Genomic DNA, 17,428 nt, shown 5'->3' on the forward strand with positions numbered 1-17,428 from the left:
CACACTTTCCCTCCACTCGCAGCTCATCTTCCTCTCCCACAGCAGCAGGAGGGAAGCATCACCCACTTTGAAAAGTTACTGAATTTAGCCAAAGGTCAATTTTTCCACTTTCCTTTCACACATGCAGCCTGCAGAAACACCCCTTAGTTTGCCAGCACTTCCCTCTCTCGCTCAGGCTGGGGCACCTTGCTGAAGCAGGACATGATCTTGCTTGTGCAAAACCCCTCCTCACACCCCCATTGCCAGTATGACCAGTCAGGTGTATCCAGACCCCGGTGACATACTTGAAATCCTTGTCCAGGTGCAACCTGCTGATGTTTTGTGGGGTATGGGGGGGTTTGCAGTGTTGAAGCCGGGGCCAAGTGTCCCCACCAGCATCTCCGGAGGAGGGAAGGATGGGCTGGCTGGGAGAAGCCCAGATGGGAAGACATCCAGGGAAAACCTCTGGCAACAGCAGGAGGTCCCAGTCCGGAGGGCAGTGCACAGTTACCTCCTCCTTGCACCATTTTTTTGGCTAATGCTTTGTTTTTTTGGAGGGTAGCGCTGCGCTCCTGGAATGACAACGCCTGTGGCAGAGCCTTCCCCTTCGTCTGCAAGATCCCCTCGCTGGCCCTGGACTGAGGCCTCTGGTGCTGCCTGCACCCCTCATTTGGGTCACCTCTCCAGCTGTGCTGAGTGGCCGGGACATGGCACGGGTGGCAGGAGCTGCCGAGCTGCTCAGCATCCCCAGCCAGACCCCGGCTGTGAAAATCCCTCCAGGAGCACCACAGGGACATCCCAGCACTCACCCCCCCCAGGCAAATGGTGATGGGGGCTGCGTTAAACAGTGAAGGAGCCCCCCAAGCCTGAGCTTTGGGTTTCAGACCCGTTACCACAGAGTATTAGAGGAAACCCATGATTTTATCAATACGACAAACTGTAAGTGCAAAAAAACAGAGTGTAGGAAATGATTTTGCCTATTGATCTGTGAAGAGTGGAGGAAAAGTGTTATTTTCTGTTAAGTTATGCAAAATGCCTCTTGTTCATGTTATTTTTTCTCTCTGCTAAAATAAACAGCGAACAGCAGGCGGAGGCTCCCACGTCTTTCTAGTGCTCGAGTAGCAGCAGCTCCCCGGGGACGTGGGGTCTCGTGTCAAAGGAGCTGGGCTCACCCCAACCCGCTCTGCCCTCGCTGGTGGCCGGTTCCGCGCTGGCACCGCCGAGCTGCTGGTATCGGCCAGGTAAATAACTTGTGTGTGCTGCTGCGGCAGCCCCGGCTGCCTTGGGCTGCTCGCTGGGGAATGGGACCCTCCTCCTCGCATGGGGGTGAGTTTTTGGGACCTGGGTGCTGAGGGGCTGTGGTGGTGCCAGGGAGCTGTGGTGGTGCCATCTAGATTTGTGGTGGTGGGTCTGTGGTGGTGCCAGTGGGGTCTGTGGTGGTGCCGACGGGGTCTGTGGTGGTACCAGAGGGTCTGTGGTGGTGCCAGAGGGGAGCTGTGGTGGTTCCAGGGCACTCTGGGGGTGCTGATGGGGTCTGCGGTGATGCCGGCACCCAGGGGAATGGCAGAGCTGTCAGGCAAGCCCACACTTCTCCTCAGGGGACACAGCTGCACTGCTGGCCCAGTCAAATGCAGTAAATCCCTTGGTCATCACAGGGTGACCCCCACACCCCTCTTGGGAGCCATGTGTCCCTTTTGTTTGGCAGAGCCCTGTGGTCTCAGGACACTGGAGCAGCCAAGACAACCCTGGGCTGTCCTATCTCAGCTTCCACCTGCAAAGATGGGTAAAAGCATCTTCTTAAAATCGTGTGGTGTCCCTTGATGTCACCATCTTAGAGATACAAAATTTCCAACCTGAGACTTTCCAGAGCGATTGCATGGGATACAGTGAGGTCAGTAACTGGGGCTCCGCTGGGATGTCTCGCTACTTCCTCGGCTGTCAGCACAGCTTTCAGCTGAAATACATTTCCACTTGGGGAGAAACTGCAAAACTTGGGCGTAACGGTGATGTTGCAAGTGGAACATGTGTGTTGGAGCAGGTTTCTAAAATGAGGAAATACTGTCATTCCTGATTATGTATTTTAATAGGTATAAATGAATAATACATATAAATAAAAATATTTTATTTTTAATTCATTATTTTATATACATACACTATCCATATATTTAGGTGGAAAGTAAGCAAGTTGCATAATTTTCAGTCCTGGACAGGAGACAGCGTTGAATGTGGTTTCTTGAGGCTTTTGCTTCATCTGAAAACAATGAATTATATACAGCTAAGAACAGTATGTAAAGAAACCAGCTGCAAAAAGATAGAAATGTTATTAGATCCAACAAGCTAATGCAAGTTGATGTGTGGGGTCTGATCTGTGGTAGAAAAGGGGCTTGAGGCACCATTTTGATGGCTTTTTCAGATGTCACCCACGGATGGGGCCTGTGAGGAGTGCAGGGTCTGGCAGCCGAGCACCAGCTTCTCACAAAGAGCGATTTAGCCTTGGCAAATGCTGCTTCTTTCTTATTGCTGGAGTGGCGTTATCATGATAGTTTGTTTTTCCTCTTGTTCCTCATATTGTTTCATGAGGAAACTGTGAATCAGGGTGAGTGCAGGAGAATTTGGGGCACTTTCAGGCAGGACATCCCTCGCTCAGGGGCTGGCAGCAAAGCTCAGACCAGGTCTCTGGACCACGGTGCCCATGCAATTCAGGAGGAGACTGAACGATGTGATACAAGTGACAGGAGCAGAGGAAACGGCCTCAAGTTGCACCAGGGGAGGTTGAGGTTGGATGTGGGGAACAATTTCTTCCCCAAAGGGCTGTGGGGCATTGGAACAGGCTGCCCAGGGCAGTGCTGGAGTCACCATCCCTGGAGGGCTGGACAGACGGACATGAGGTTCTCAGGACATGGGGCAGGGACAGGGGTGGGTTGTGGTTGGACTCGATGATCTTGAGGTGCTTTTCCAACCAAAACAATTCTCTGATCCTATGATGTTGGGGGATGTCGGGGGCCGCCCCGCCGGGCGATGCTGCCGCACAGTGCCGAGCTCTTTTCCCTCTTGCTCCCGTGTCCCCGTTCCGAGGGGCCGGGAGTTCATCACAGCTGGGGCTCACCATGCCTCGAGCCAAAAAACTCTTTTTTCCCTGCAAGTGGCATGAGATGTTTCAAAAGAAAGGTTAAAACCTTCCCTTGGGAAAGCGTTTGAAGACTTGGGCCCCACTGTGGCTAAAAATATTGCTAATGGGGAAACCTATGAAAGCTGTCAGCTCCAATTAACATCTTCATTTCCAGGTAAAAAGAACTGAAAATGCATGACCCGAAAGTCAGGAGCAAAGTTAATAAGGGCGTTGTTTTGCAACCCCCTCCACTTTCTCCATGGACTCCAAGATCATTACTTACAAAGCAACCCTCTCTCCTTGCTGGTGTCTTCTGTTTCATAGCAATTAAATGAAATTCAGAAAATAACAGGAGTTTTCACCTCCCTAATGAACTTCTAGTGGATCTGGCGAGGTCAGTTCTCAGTGGAAGGCTGGACGTGCCCTTTCCCGTGGCATGGACAGTCCTGGGTGGCCGAGAAGAGCTGCAGCTCTTCAGGATGAACTTCTTTTGTTTATTTTTCTGTTCTCCTTGTCCCACAGCCTCTATTTCCCCTTGAATTTCTCTGTCCTGCCTTGCCACACAGGCAGTGGGAAGCCTGGCGGTGGCAGGACTCTCCCACACCTCTCTTGCATGTCCTTTGCAAGGGACTGATGCCAGAGGGTCTGTTTATGTCTCTGAGGTTTTAGAAGCTGAACATCTTCCTTTGTAACGTGTTAAAGTTGGAGTAAGCATGAACAGCGTGTGATGCAGCCTGGGAGTCAACAAAAATCATTATCTCTTGGTGACAAATATCTTTACCCTCCTATACCCCACCTCATGCTCTGTAGAGACAACATTGCCCTCAGCCCCCGGTGCGGAGATGAGCCCGCCTGGACCGTTTGCCTATTGATTCTTTTTTTCCTATTATTATTACTCTGTATTTGCTGAAACACGCTGCTGGTGTTCAGGGCAGGGTGCCGTGGAGACAAGTGCTGTGTGTGTGAGCGTCAGCAGCTCGCGGGGCCGCGCTGGCGCTGCCAGCTGGCAGCAGCCTGGCCGTGGTTTTCCTCCCCGGTTTCTAATCTGGGTTGCTCAGACGGCTGGCTTGGCTGGGCTGAGCTTTCCTTTCCTCTGTTCATTCAGTAAGATTTTTTTTTTCCCCCTGAAAATTACTGGGAGGATAAGGCCTGCACAGCTGAATCGGGAGCTTTTTCTTGTGCATCTCCTTTCCCCGGTTTCCCTGGGTTTAATTGCCTGCCCAGCCGAGCAGCTCCTGCCCCGGGGCGAGGATGCTGCAGTGCGATTCCTTTTGACAGGGAACAAAAATATGTCGGGGACAAAAAAAAAGGCTTCCAGCAGCTCGGCGAGTGAATTATAGACATTTACTGGCTGTAGCAGTGAGGTCCGCACCAAAAATCCCCCCAGAAAAACTTATGATAAATGCTGTTCCCTTTCCATGCGATGGTGCATCCCGATGTGCCGCGGGGAGGGCTGGAGCAGGGGGGCGTCAGGAAAGCGAGCAGGATTTGGCCTCGTTCTGTGCGGGTCGCAGCAGATATCAGCTTGACCACCGTGTTCCTCCCGTTCTGCGGGGGGTTCCCGTCCCAGCTCGCACCAGCTGCTCCCAGTGCTGCCGGGGACGAGCGGGGTGGCGGGAGCTGGTGGGGACAAACCCGCTGGGAAATGCAGCTGCTTCTGGGTGGGCAGGGGCTGGGCTGAGCCGGCCATAGAGGAAAGAGGCAGAGATGTGATTGAAGGCAGATTGTGTGATGGCACCTTAATTAATTACAAAAGCTGAGTGAAGCTTCAAGCAGGGCCAGCTCCCCCCAGAGAGGATGGGGCAGGCTCAGCTCAGAGGTGCCTCACGCCGGCACCAGGGCCTGTCTTGCTGTTGGTTGCTCCTTATTGGTATTGTCGTGGTTTAACCTGAGCTGGCAATACAACCACACAGCCACTCACTCACCCCTTCCCATCCCACCAATAGGAGAGAGAATCAAAAGGGAAGGGAGCAACTTGGATTGAGATAAACACAGTTTAATGAAATAACAAAATACTAATACACTACTAGTAAATATATATATAAAATAGAAAGAAAAGCTACTCAAGGCAATTCCTCATGAACACGCTGAGCAGCCAGGAAAACAGAACTTGGTCCCACAGCTGATCCCAGCAAGAGAAAAGAGAGGAAAAGGGCAGAAAGGCTCAGAGGCCTCTGCAAGACGGCAAAAGGCCGAATGAAATGTCCTGACAGTGAAGAAAACAAAACAACGTGCACAAGAGAAAGTGCCTGAGAGAGGGAATAGAGGAGCCGTCCCAACTCCCAGCTCTCCTTAAATACGAAGCCTGACACCGATGGGCTGGAACACTCTCATTGCTCAGTCTGGTGTCCATCCAGCTCTGTCCGTCCGTCCCCTTCCTCGCTGCCTCACACCTGTGGGCAGAGCTCAGAGTGTCCTTGGTTCTCAGACCAGAGCAATTACAAACATTAACTCTGTGCTGGGCTGGTATCTCTTGTTCTCAAACTAAGTCCCAATAATGAGCGTGCTAGCTATGGAAAAGAAAGGTTTCCAACTGCATGAAGAAAATTAACCCATTTTCAGCCAAACCAGCACAGGTACCCCCAAAGTCTTCCCATCTTTTGTGGCCAAGGATTTCCAGGTTTCCTGTGAAAACTGCCTTGATGGGCAGCGGTAGCCTGTGGGTCAGCAGCCCTGACCTGCTTTTTGCACAGGGCTCTGCGGCACAGCCGCCTAAAAACAATGGCAAAGATTTTGTTATTAACTGCATTAGTTCTGTAGGGGTTTGGTAACTGGGCCGGAAACTTTCGTTCCTGGGTGTAAATTGTCAGAGACACTGCTGATCAGACATAAAGCACAGATCTAACAAGAACAACTCCTGCTGTGGTTTCTGCTGGTACGACTGGTCAGCCTTGAAGGGCACGGAGCCAAAGTGCAGGTGAAGGGAGAGAGAAATTAATCGCAACCTGCACGTCAGCGTGAATCAGCTGGAGCCAGTTAGTGAGAGCGGAGGGTTTTTTGGGCAGATTGCTACAAGAGCTGATACTTCCCAGCAACACCTGCTTGCTGTCCCGAGCACCGCACTCCTGCTGCATTGGAAAATGTAGCTGCATTTGGTAATCTGCAAAAAAGTCTGGTCCAGCTCTTGGGGTTACCATGGCAACTAGGTATTTGCTCATTTGTGTTTCTTGAAAATGATGCTGGGCTGCTGATTGCATCGTTTGTGAAGCTCTTTGTCAGGGGGCCGGTAGATGGTTGGTTGTCAGGGCTGTACTGAGTGGCTGGTGCTGGTATTAAGCAGATTTCTGAATCGGAACTTTGCTGGAGCACGGTGCGTGTTATAACTGCCTCCCTCCTGCACAACCCCTGGCCTAGGAAGCGTGTCTTTGCTCTACCCATTCCTCTGACATCCATTTGTACTCGTGCGGTTGCTTGGGACAACACAAAAGCCAAGTGACCCGCTGTGGAGACCTTGTCAAGGCCAGGACAGGAGAAGCTTGCTTTCTGAGCCTCTCTAATGTGCACAGGACTAGAATAAAAAAGAGGAGACTCTGAGGTTTGGGAAAACGCCAGCGTAGATGAAACGCTTACCAGGTTTTGGTATTGCAAAGGTATCGCTGAGGAGCACTGGGAAGGGACAGTACTGCATGGCTGGTTTGGATTTTTAGAGGTGGCTGTAGAGAAGGATGGGGAAGGCTTATTTATTATTATTTTTGTTGTTGTTGTTGTTCTGAAGATAAAATTAATTTGATTTGGATGCTGTTTAGACTGAACAACCATGGGTTCTCGAAAGCCAATTGTCCCACAGTCCAGCAGCAGTTTAAGACCTTGGTGTTCATTGTCAAGTATTTGTTTAACAGTGAAAATCCATTTGCCACTAATTCCTCCCTTGGCTTGTTGAGATAATTAAATTAAGAGCAGGACGTTGTGACAGGTCTGCAGACAGAGGTTGTTTTGTGCATCCTTTGGACTCCTGCTCTGCTCATCAGTGCTGGGACCAGTGCCCACGTGGAACACAGGGCCCGTTAGACCTCCTCTCCTCCATCACGGCCAACCTCTTCCATCCTCTCACCACCGGCCATGGGTTGCACCTAGTGGACACCCAACGTGAAGGTCCCAGGCAGCGGGAGGAGAAGGAAACAGCAGAAGTGAGGGTTAAAGCAATTAAATGTGGTCTTTCGTCCGTGTGAAGGGCAGGGGCTTGCAGGAAAGGGATGTAGCTTTTATTAATCTCCAAAGCATCACATGAAGTCACGGTCCCAAGTAAAAGTTGAATGTCAGTGACGAAAGTTTTCATCTAGTATGGATAGTTACCCTGGATTTAGTTGGGTTGTGAAAGCGATTATAATTTGGTAAAAGCAGTAAGATTAACAGCTCTAATGAAATATTAAATGTCAGATTTGTAACCTGCCCTTTTGTCTTCATTGACTCCACTGAGCGACCTGCTGTAACTGTCTGGGGACTGTGTGTTGGTTTGCACGTGATCCCTCTACTCCCCCATGCATGCCTGGCCTGATTAGGATTTCAGCATTATTAATTACCCCGTGCCCCACAACCACATGGGTCACATGGAGCGGCTCCCGCTCTGGCAGCAACGCATGCAGGGCACTGCAAAGTTGTCCTCAGATTTTACATTTTGGGGTATATTCTGCCCATACAGTAAACCCTCATGGCATGTTATCCTGGCCCTTGGGCTGCTCCCCGCTGCAAGGGTGTCCCTCATGGGGACAACTGCCAGGGCCACAGCCACTGGGCTCCCTGAGCATCCCAGTGCTGGGTGTCCCCGGGACGTGACTTTTGGGAAGGACGGGAGGACGGTGGCTTTGGCTGGAGCATGGTGTGGCAGTGTCGGAGGATCCTTGCACTCCTGGTTTTAGTGTATAACCATATGAGGCACAGAATGCCTGTCAGAGTGGAGTTTTTAACTTTGAAATGCCATGCCGACTCTCACTGTTCCCGTTATCTGGCAGCTGCATCCACCACATCCTCTCTCACATTCATTTTTCTGGTTTAAACTGAGCAAACCCCAAAAAAGCTGCTGTTTTGTTCTGACGGCTCAGTGCAGTGAATGACCCATTTATCTTCTCAGATGAGTCATATATCGTCCTCTGAAAGATCTCATTATTAATATGCCATTTGGGGGATAGGTCTGAATTTTCCAGCTGTGGCTGTGTTCACTAAGGGAACCTACACGATTAATAGCATATATCAATTGGCTGCACCCTAATGCAGTGGATTTAGTATCTATGTGTTTTTAAAGGATACATTGCTTTTCTTATGGACATTTTTAGATACAACACACTTAACACTTTTTCCTTATTAGGAATTTCTTGAAATTCTTCTAATAAGCACAGTCCTCATTAAGATGTTGGAGAAAACGAACCCTTGTGAGAGATGCCCCCTACAAGGGCAAATGCAGAATCCTGAGGGAGGAGAACAGGGTCGAGTTTATTTTTGGAAGAGGTCAAATGCACCATCTGGGCTGTCTGAACCCCACCTCGGATGGAGGCGATGTGCTCATTTTATAATGGTACTTTATTTAACAGTTGAAATACGTTCTCCCTTACCTTTGTGGACTTCTTGCCTCCAAAACACCACCTGAAGTGTGACTTTAAACAACACCTTCCTAGTTTAGCAGATATTATTCAAGGGTACCAAAGTTGAAGGAGGATTATGTTCCTCCTGTTGTCCATTTGTTGGTTTCTCCAGAGCTGTGTTTTCAAAACTTGACATCTCTGGAACATCCTGCACATGATCTGTGTCCAGTAAGCCCAGTGAAAACATTTAACCATACATACATGTACATACATATATATTCACTATACATGTGTGTTTAACCGTATTTAAATACACACAGATATTTGCCTATGACACTGCTATTATATCACACTACGTGTATATCACAATACATGTTTTATATACAAACACATGCATATATCCTCTGCATGTCCCACATCTTGCTCTCCCTTTCTCCCACCCCATGCCGAGTAACCAGCACTGAGGTCTCACCCATGGACGTTTCTTCTGCAGAACAGTCCAATTACAACACTTCGAAGTTTTGAGTGACACATTTTGTAAGATTTACACTAAAACCTAATTTCAGGCTGATTATATACCATAGGAAGTTGTGGTGTGTAGCATCTCATTAGCCTGATTAGCTGGCTGAATAGCAGGATGAGCCCTCTGGGCTCTGCAGAGAACAGCTTAGAGAAAAAAGGCCGAATAGCCGATAAGGTTTTTGGCAGCAAAGTATATTTGCTGGTTTGGGGGTCAATTCTGTTTATGGGGATTTGGGGATCAGCCGGGTGCTGGGATCGGCCCCGTGGATGAGCAGCTATTTGTGCGGCTCGGCTCTGCTGGGAGACCCAGACATCCCCTGATCAGATTAGTTTTGCACACTGAGCTCTGCTTTTTTTTTTTTCCTCTAATCCCGTGCCTATTATGGTGGATCTGCTGGAAATAACAGATCTTGGCTGATTTTGGAGCTGGGATTGTGCGGGGGCAGAGCCGGCTCAGTCTCAGTGCTCCTCTTGCCACAGCCGAGCATCGGGGCGTGCAGAGCTTCGAGACACACGGGGCTGTACATGGGAGCCTGGGCCACGCAATTTAAGATACTTTAGCCTGTAGCTCAGCCATTCACTTTAGAGGTTTTTTAGATTTTAAATGGTGGTTTTACATGTGTACCTGCCTGCCCCGGGGCTCTCAATGTGTGCTTAAAGCCCGCTTGATTCAGTGGACAAACAGGGATTTAGTGGATTTAACCATGGTTCTTGCTCCGGCTCCTTGAACAGCAGCACACAGCTTGAGCCTGCTGGGGACCCCAACCCCTTTTGGGGCTTGGGGGAAGCTGCGGGATGGCAGCTCGTATTGGTCACAGCTCTGTCGTGTCCCCTGCAGCATGGCAAAGGTCTGTCCCGCGCTCACCCCCCTGGGAAGCAAAGAAGAGGCGATCGCACATGTAGCTTCATGTGGAGCATCTCCCGTGTGAGGAAAGGTTGAGGGAGCTGGGGCTCTGGAGCTGGACAAGAGGAGACTGAGGGGTGACTCATTCATGGGGATCAATATGGAAATTGGGAGTGTCAGGAGGATGGAGCCAGGCTCTTCTGGGTGACAACCAGTGACAGGACAAGGGGCAATGGGTGCAAACTGGAACACAAGAGGTTCCACTAAAATATGAGAGGAAACTTGTTCCCAGTGAGGGTGGCAGAGCCTGGCCCAGGCTGCCCAGGGAGGTTGTGGAGTCTCCTTCTGTGCAGACATTCCAAGCCGCCTGGACACCTTCCTGTGTAACCTCATCTGGGTGTTCCTGCTCCATGGGGGGATTGCACTGGATGAGCTTTCCAGGGCCCTTCAACCCCTGACATTCCGTGATTCATCAAACAGAAACCAATGTCGAGTTTGATTAAAAGATGGGAAAGAGACTGAGGAATAAATAAACTTCCATGCCACTAATTGCCCTTGGAAAACTAACCCTGGGAATTTGCATCTCTGGTGCCTTCTGGAGTCCCAGGCGGAGCTGGTTTTACATCATGTGCTTTGGGGATCTTGGCCCAGTAAATCAGAATCAGTCTGCTGTATCTCCGGTGGGTGGTTCCTCCAGCTCTGCTTCGGCCGACAGCCGCTGGCTCTGTGGGGACGTGGCTGCCACGAGGCCGAGGCCCCTTCTTGGAGAGGCCGCGGCTGCTGGAGGCTCTTGTATTGCGAGTTATCGTCATGCGGATGGTGCAGCACATCTCTGCTGCGTCCCTCGCAGTCCCTGACATCAATATTATTTCCTCTGGCTGCTCTTTGAATACAATTTTGAACAATCAGTGTGTGACTCTGCAATAAGAATTCTAATTAAGTGCCACTTCCACAACAGCGGGTTTAAATAAGTTTCAGCCGTCACTGATGACTTATTGAACGTTTGTACTCCTGGATACTTTTTGTGATTTTCTTTAAATGATTTAGTCCCGAATCCAGCGCGGTTCCATTTAAATGAGATTTGCCCAGACAGATGGGCTTGTGTTGATGTTGCGTCGGAGCTCACGTGGGTGCTGTGCTGGCAGTGGTCACCCAGAGCCAGGCGTCCTGCAAATGTGGTCCCCTGAAGAAGCTGCTAAGATGTGTAACAAGGGTAGGTTGTTCTTGAATTGCTTTGAAGAAAGAGGAGGAGAAGGTGGACGTAATTATACACTGATAATTCATCTGTCCCTGCCTGTGTCCTGTGCCAGGTTCTCATTAATAGGGTGAACAACACCTTTAATGACAGTGAAATTGCTTCTAGACTTATATTTGTGTGTTTGAAACTAAAATCTGTCTGCAGTTTGGGCTAAATCTGCCTGTCAGCATCTCAGCGGAAGAGCCACACAGATTCCTTTTGTAAGGTAGAACTGATCTCTTTTAATTTACCAAAAGACAGACAGTTTGCTGTGAGTATCCTCTGGCTTGGATTCACCATTGAAAAAGTCAAAGATGGGATGCCAGGATGGAGAGCGGTGGGATGGAGAACAGTGGGATGGAGAGCAGCTGTGGTGGCTTTCCCAGGGTCCCCGTGTCTCCTCCAGGCACACAGCGATGCAGGAGCTGGTCTGCAGCCGTGTGCTGACTCGGTTACCAGACAGGCAACTAGCTGTGCTCCCTGGTTTGGTGTATGCTGTGTCTTCCTCTCTCCATCCCATATTTCTAAAAAAGCATTGCCATATGTTGCACGAGCTATGGGCTGTAAGGGATGAATCACGATCCCACCGCTGACATGAGGCCGTTTCCAGCTTGGATCTTGTCATAGTCAATATTGTATGACCATTTTGGGTGACAACGTGGCGGCTGGACCAGTGCTGTGGGGTTGGAGTGAGGTCAGGCCCCGATCCTGTGCAAGGTCTGGTTCAATGGCAGTAGAAATCCCACGGGCTCTGCTGGGGTTTGAGCCAGACCGAGGGCTGGGGCTGTCCCTCAGCTGGGTCAAAATCCACCTACTGCCTCTATTTCATGGGCTTTCACAGTCTGGGAGAGAAAATCCCACTTGGGCAGCAAGTTTGCCTCTGTACGAGCCTCAGCTTTTAAAGCTTCACCGACCCTTTTGGTGCAAAACTGGCTCTGAAATGGGCTGATTCAGGGATATGTATATTATGGCAGTTTTGACAAAATCTGCTTCCCCTCCTTGATCTCCGTGGGTCTGAGAAACAAAGGGTGGAAGTTGGTGCTAAAGCTGACCCTGAATTTCACCCCAGACTTGATGTGTTTCTTTTTGTTTGTGCTTTGTGTGTGTTTGTTTGTTTGGTTTGGTTTGCTCTTGTTTTAAAGAGCGGGCTGGTTGCGTTTTTCCTATTACCACCTCCAACCATCCCTGCAGGGCCAGGACAGGGACAGAGCTGATTTACTTGTCAATTCCTTTGCCATCATCCAAATTGTTATGTGATCTGAATTGGGCCCAGTGGCATCTTTTTGCTGAGTGGAGGCTCCAAGATAAGACAAGATGCTCAAGCTGGAGGCGGCGCAGAGGAGCTGCAGCGGGTACCAGCAAGGACTTCCCGGGTGGTGGGAATGACAATGGCTCACCATTTATAACCATTTTCTTCCTTTCACGAGTTGCTGGTGAGGGACTATTGTTCTGGCTGGAGTAAAACAAACAGAAGCGTTTGGGATCAGACGCCCAAGCTGAGAAATTGCAGCCAGAGGTACAAAAAACCAGGAGCTGCAACACAGCAGCGATGGGGAAAACACACCTGAGCAGGATCTTTCCGGAAGATAGAGGTAATTACATGCAAAATAAAAATAATTGGTCATTCTGCACGGGGAAATGCCCAAAGTATCCCTGTGAGACAGGGAGCAGCAGTGAGCAAGGCCAGAAGGATGCGGTTCAGTTGTCTGGTGACTGAAGAACAAAAGCAGTTTCCTCTCCCTTGCAGTGATTTATTTCAGTTAAATGGTTTGTCCCTGCTAGCTCGTTTGGGGAACTGTGTTCTCTGCGAGTGACAGGTTTGTCATGGAGCCAAGTTCTGCACTGATTTACTTCATGCCCCGTTAGCGACTTGCCTGGCAAGGCCCAGGGTGTAAAACAGCACATCTCCCATATGCCAGCCCAAGAAAGATCCTGACCTTAATCATAAAATGCCTTCTGGAATACAAAATGAGCAGTTTAGAAAGAAAGCCTAAAATCACTGTTATTAAGCCATGACTGCTGCTGGCCTCTTCCTTTTCTTGAAGCTTATTGATTGCCACCCTGGACAACAATTTTTCCTGCTTGGGCTTTCTTTCTGCCCAGGCTGAGTTCCCAGGGAGCCCGTAGTTACCTGTGTGTTGGGCTCTTTTCCTTCCATCATGCTCATTTTGAACACGTAGTTTCCAAATGGCTCTGGGTGTCTGGTTTTCCCATTAGCTGAGACAAGACATCCCCAAGTGCCACCAGAAACCAAACGAAACACTTGCCAGCAAAAGCAAATCTAGGAGACATTATGCTCTGTGTTTTGCAAGAGAGAAGATAAAGATCCTATTTCTGCGGCAGGTCGCTGTAATGTTTGTTGCTGCTCATTCCCTAGCAATGCTGCTGAGGTCACACCGGGGCTGCGGGCCAAATTCAGCCTGGGTGGAAGTGCCAGGCTCTCCTTGGCCGTGCAGGGGATGAGGCAGAACCTGCTGCATCCCTGTCATCATTTGTCACAAGGATGGAGCCAGGCTCTTCTCGGTGACAACCAGTGACAGGACACAGCTGGCACATGGGAAATGTTGGATGCATTTTCTTTAAGCGAAGCCCCTAAGGAAAGGTTTCCCATTGCCTGGAGGAGGTGGGTCCTGTGGAAGGTGCTGCCAGCTCCACGCTCTCCTCCTGGGACAGGCCAGGAGGCTGTAGCATGGTGGCATCTGCCGGTGAGGCCACCTTGCTGCTTCCGATGAATGCTGTCACTAATTAATTCTGCCCTTAATTGTCTGTCCATATTTCCCATACTGCTGGCAGTGGGCTGTCTGCTGTGGAGACCCAAGCCAGAGGCTCCCAGAGGTGATGGAGATGAGCTGTGGGTCCTGCTGAAACCCAACAGTGAGGGGGCATCTCTTGTTCGTGGTACCACCCAAACATACCGGGCTCACCTCAGAGGCTCTTCTCTGTAAAAATTTGTCATAATTAGCAAACATTTTCCATCCCCAGCTCTGGAAGCGACACGTTTTACTGTTGCTACTTCTGATGTGACAGCGTTAAGCAGATAGGGCTCAGGTCATGCTCGTGCTTCACACGAGGTCTGTCCGCGGTCATGGCAAACAGTGAGTGGGGACAAAGGGTCGTCTGTCCCTCTCTAAAAGCAGAGACCGAGGCTGCTGCCCTGCAAGGCGGCTTCTGGGAGATGGTGCTTCAGGCCAGGAGTCCCCAGAGGTGCGAGTCCCAGAAGCACCCCGGAAGGGGGTTTATACCCCTTAGGACAAAAACCAAGCCATGTTTTAACCAAAACACTGGGAACTGGGGCAGGGTTGTGTGTGGGAAGAGGGGTGTGCGTGAGGGATCTGGCTGGGGGTGCCTGGTCAGGCTCAGGACCCCGGCAGCCTCCCTTGACACAGCAAACACTGGCGTGTCCCCGCGGAAAGGAGCAGGTCGGCGGTGAGCGGGGCCCCGTCAAACCCAGCAGCGCCCAACAGCAGCAGCGTTTCCCCTCCCCATTTCCACCTGCTGCGTGTTGGGCTTGTCACGCTCAGACAAATTAAGCTTTTTCTCCTTAATTTGGCATTATTTGACTCATGGAGCTGCGGTAGCTTCCCAGCTGCGGGCTCTCCAGATCTGCTGGACTGGTCCCTGGGGCGCTGGAAATGCTCAGCCCTGACTTCAACATGCACCACAGACGTGATTATCCGAACACGACACGGCTTCTGTCGCGCCGTTACGCCCCGTTGCTGGTGGCCTTCCTGATATACAGCAGCTTCCCCTGGGTGCAGACACCCCTGTCACCCACGGCAGGGAGGGACTCTCACCTCCAGCTTTTCCCGGTGTATAGATGCCAGGATCTGCTCTGCAAATCTGAATTTCCCTGCAGATCTCCATTCCTCTTAGTTCCTCCTGTTTTCATAGGGATTGCAGAGCAAATCTTTGCATCAGACTTACAGAAAGCAAAGCTCGGGTGGTTCTGTTTGCAGAGCGCCAGGGCTGACGGAAGGCCGGCTGCGATGCCAGCGGGGGATCCCGCGGGAGCTGAGCCTTGGCAGGAGCGCACGCCAGCCAGCTCAGCAAAGTCAGGCAAGAAACAGGTGAAGGGTAGGGAAAAAGAAGCAAGTGGATGGAATCACATGGTAGATTGATCATCTTGGGAAAGGCAACAATCAAGACTGAACATTTTCTCTGGGTTTCTCTGCTCGAGTCCTCCCCGGGCGCTCGCACTAGGAGGGGGTGTGCAGGGGCCAGCTGGGGGCCGCACTGTGCAGGGGGCAGGAGGGGGAGAAGCGTCATTTCATTAACATTTTTTTAATTGTTTCCCCCAAACAACACTGGGGATGACCAGGCGAGTGTGAAATGATCTCTGCCCTTTCTTCCTGGCTGGGAGGAGGCCGGTGCTGCTGCTTCGGGCACCATGCACAGGCAGCAGCTCCGTCCCTGCGCGGCCACCGCTGCGGCCATCGGCCTGGCCGGGAGCCACCGCAGGTGAGGCAGGAAAAGGCTCCTCCGATGTGCATCGCGTCTGGGTTAAAGTTATACGTGTTTGTCTGTATTTGTGGGGAGAGAGGGAGCTTTCGCAGTGGCACATACGTGAGAGAGTGCTGCCATCTCTTGGCTATGCAAATCAGGAGAGGGACACAGGAGGGTCCTACGGCAACTTGTGTTGGCTGGGAAAATGCTGTTTGTGCACCACTTTGTTCTGTGTATTTTTACCGTTATTCCCATTGCCGTGCATTATTCCCTTTGCCATGTGAAGTGACTCTGGGTGCCAAGCAAGAGCCCTGGCCTGTGCTCAGAGCTGGCTGAGGGGACCCTGTGGTGGCAGCTGCATCCCAGCATCCAAGCAAGCACATGGCGTTGTGGGACACCAGCACCCATTTCTTCAAAACAAAATGTTAGATCAAGTATCTATTTTTAGTGTTTCAACCCAACATAGGTAAAGCAAACAACTGAGCACTGTATTTTTTATAGGCTGTTTACTGTGTGTGTGCATTGTTTAGGACTGAATGGTAAATACAACCACTAAGCACCACAGGATTCAGAAATGAACTTCAGAATATAGGACAATGGGTCCCTCTCAGGTGGGCAGCACCCAGAGCTAAGCATGACTCCATCCCTCCATCCATCACCACAAAATCCACCAGTTTCTCTCAGAGAAAATGGGTTATGCTTTGACAGCTCCAGAGCATCATGGGCTGCAGAGGTTATTCATCAGTACTTTGGCTTCTCTTTTTCATTCATGTGTGCATCCAAATCACTCATCTGTGGTCCTTTGCCTTTGAAAAGGAAAAGAAAACAGAAATTACTGGACAAATACAAGTGAATACTCGCGGCTGCTGAGACTGGACACAGGAAATGTGACCTGGCGATTCATTTCCCACGCAAGGCTGGAGCTGAGCTGTCACCCACGCTGCAGGGACATGTTTTGAATCCCACGGAGGTTGCTTTGTGCTGTGTGATCCCTTCCCAGGCCATCAGTGCTCGGCTCCATCGCGACCACGGTCCTGCCCGATGGATTGGCTGCAGCTGCGCAGGATCAGGCTGAAATACATCCCAGGGGGCTGACCCTGACTTAACGTCTCTTTTGGGGTGAATGCCTTTGGGAGAACAGCCCTGTGAAAATAGCTCTGAAAAGCTATCATGAGCATTTGCTCTACGTGTCACCCCTATCCTTCCCGTGGCGATAAAGCCAATATTTCAGCAGCCTTGAAAAAAAACAAGAAAGAAAAATTGCCTGGGGAGATGAGAGGTTCAAACTGTGCCAGGTATTTTGTTGATGCAGATGTGATCCATCTGAATGTGACATCTCTGGCAGTGACATAAGCTGCTTTCCCAAATATAAGGCTGTCAATATATCACTTTTGCAATATAGAAAAATAAATGTCAGTGATGCTGCACTGAAAGAAGATGCAGGGGGAGATAGGACGGGGACCTGCTCTGAGCTAATAGCCCATGGCTGAGAATATGAATGCCAAACTGGCGCTGTTTTTCTTGCCTCTGCCCGAATCAACACTGGTGAGTCATCGCGGGCAGACGGGATCAGCTGCCGCGGTGCTCGCAGCGGTTCGGAGCGCAGGCTGCCGAAACGCGCTGCCTTCCTCTGCTCACAGCAGCGGGACCGATCCCGGCCACCCTCAGCACCAAACTGACGACCGCCCAGCTGGAACGTAGCTTCAGGAGCCGGAGACATTCTATTTTCAATCCCAAAAGATGTGGTGCCCCGCTCCTGCACTGGGACGGGAGACACT

At 50.6% G+C, this 17,428-nt stretch overlaps 1 protein-coding gene across 6 annotated transcripts in view; it reads left to right on the plus strand.

The window, feature by feature from the left end:
• The window catches only part of SYT17 (synaptotagmin 17), a 73,116-nt gene extending 56,168 nt beyond the window's left edge, over positions 1-16,948 (plus strand). For 2 of the 6 annotated variants that reach the window (XM_065030688.1, XM_065030695.1), the window contains exon 11: positions 1,057-7,477. In XM_065030688.1, the coding sequence (XP_064886760.1) occupies positions 1,057-1,331 (275 nt within the window). In that variant the 3' untranslated portion in view covers positions 1,332-7,477. Of the gene's footprint in view, positions 1-536; positions 7,478-16,466 lie in introns of those variants that run through there. The other 4 variants (XM_065030690.1, XM_065030689.1, XM_065030692.1 and 1 more) reach the window with 4 other exon arrangements.
• Positions 16,949-17,428: the final 480 nt, after the last annotated feature.

This window comes from Columba livia, chromosome 15 (assembly GCF_036013475.1).
Source record: "Columba livia isolate bColLiv1 breed racing homer chromosome 15, bColLiv1.pat.W.v2, whole genome shotgun sequence".
Lineage (NCBI taxonomy): Eukaryota > Metazoa > Chordata > Aves > Columbiformes > Columbidae > Columba > Columba livia.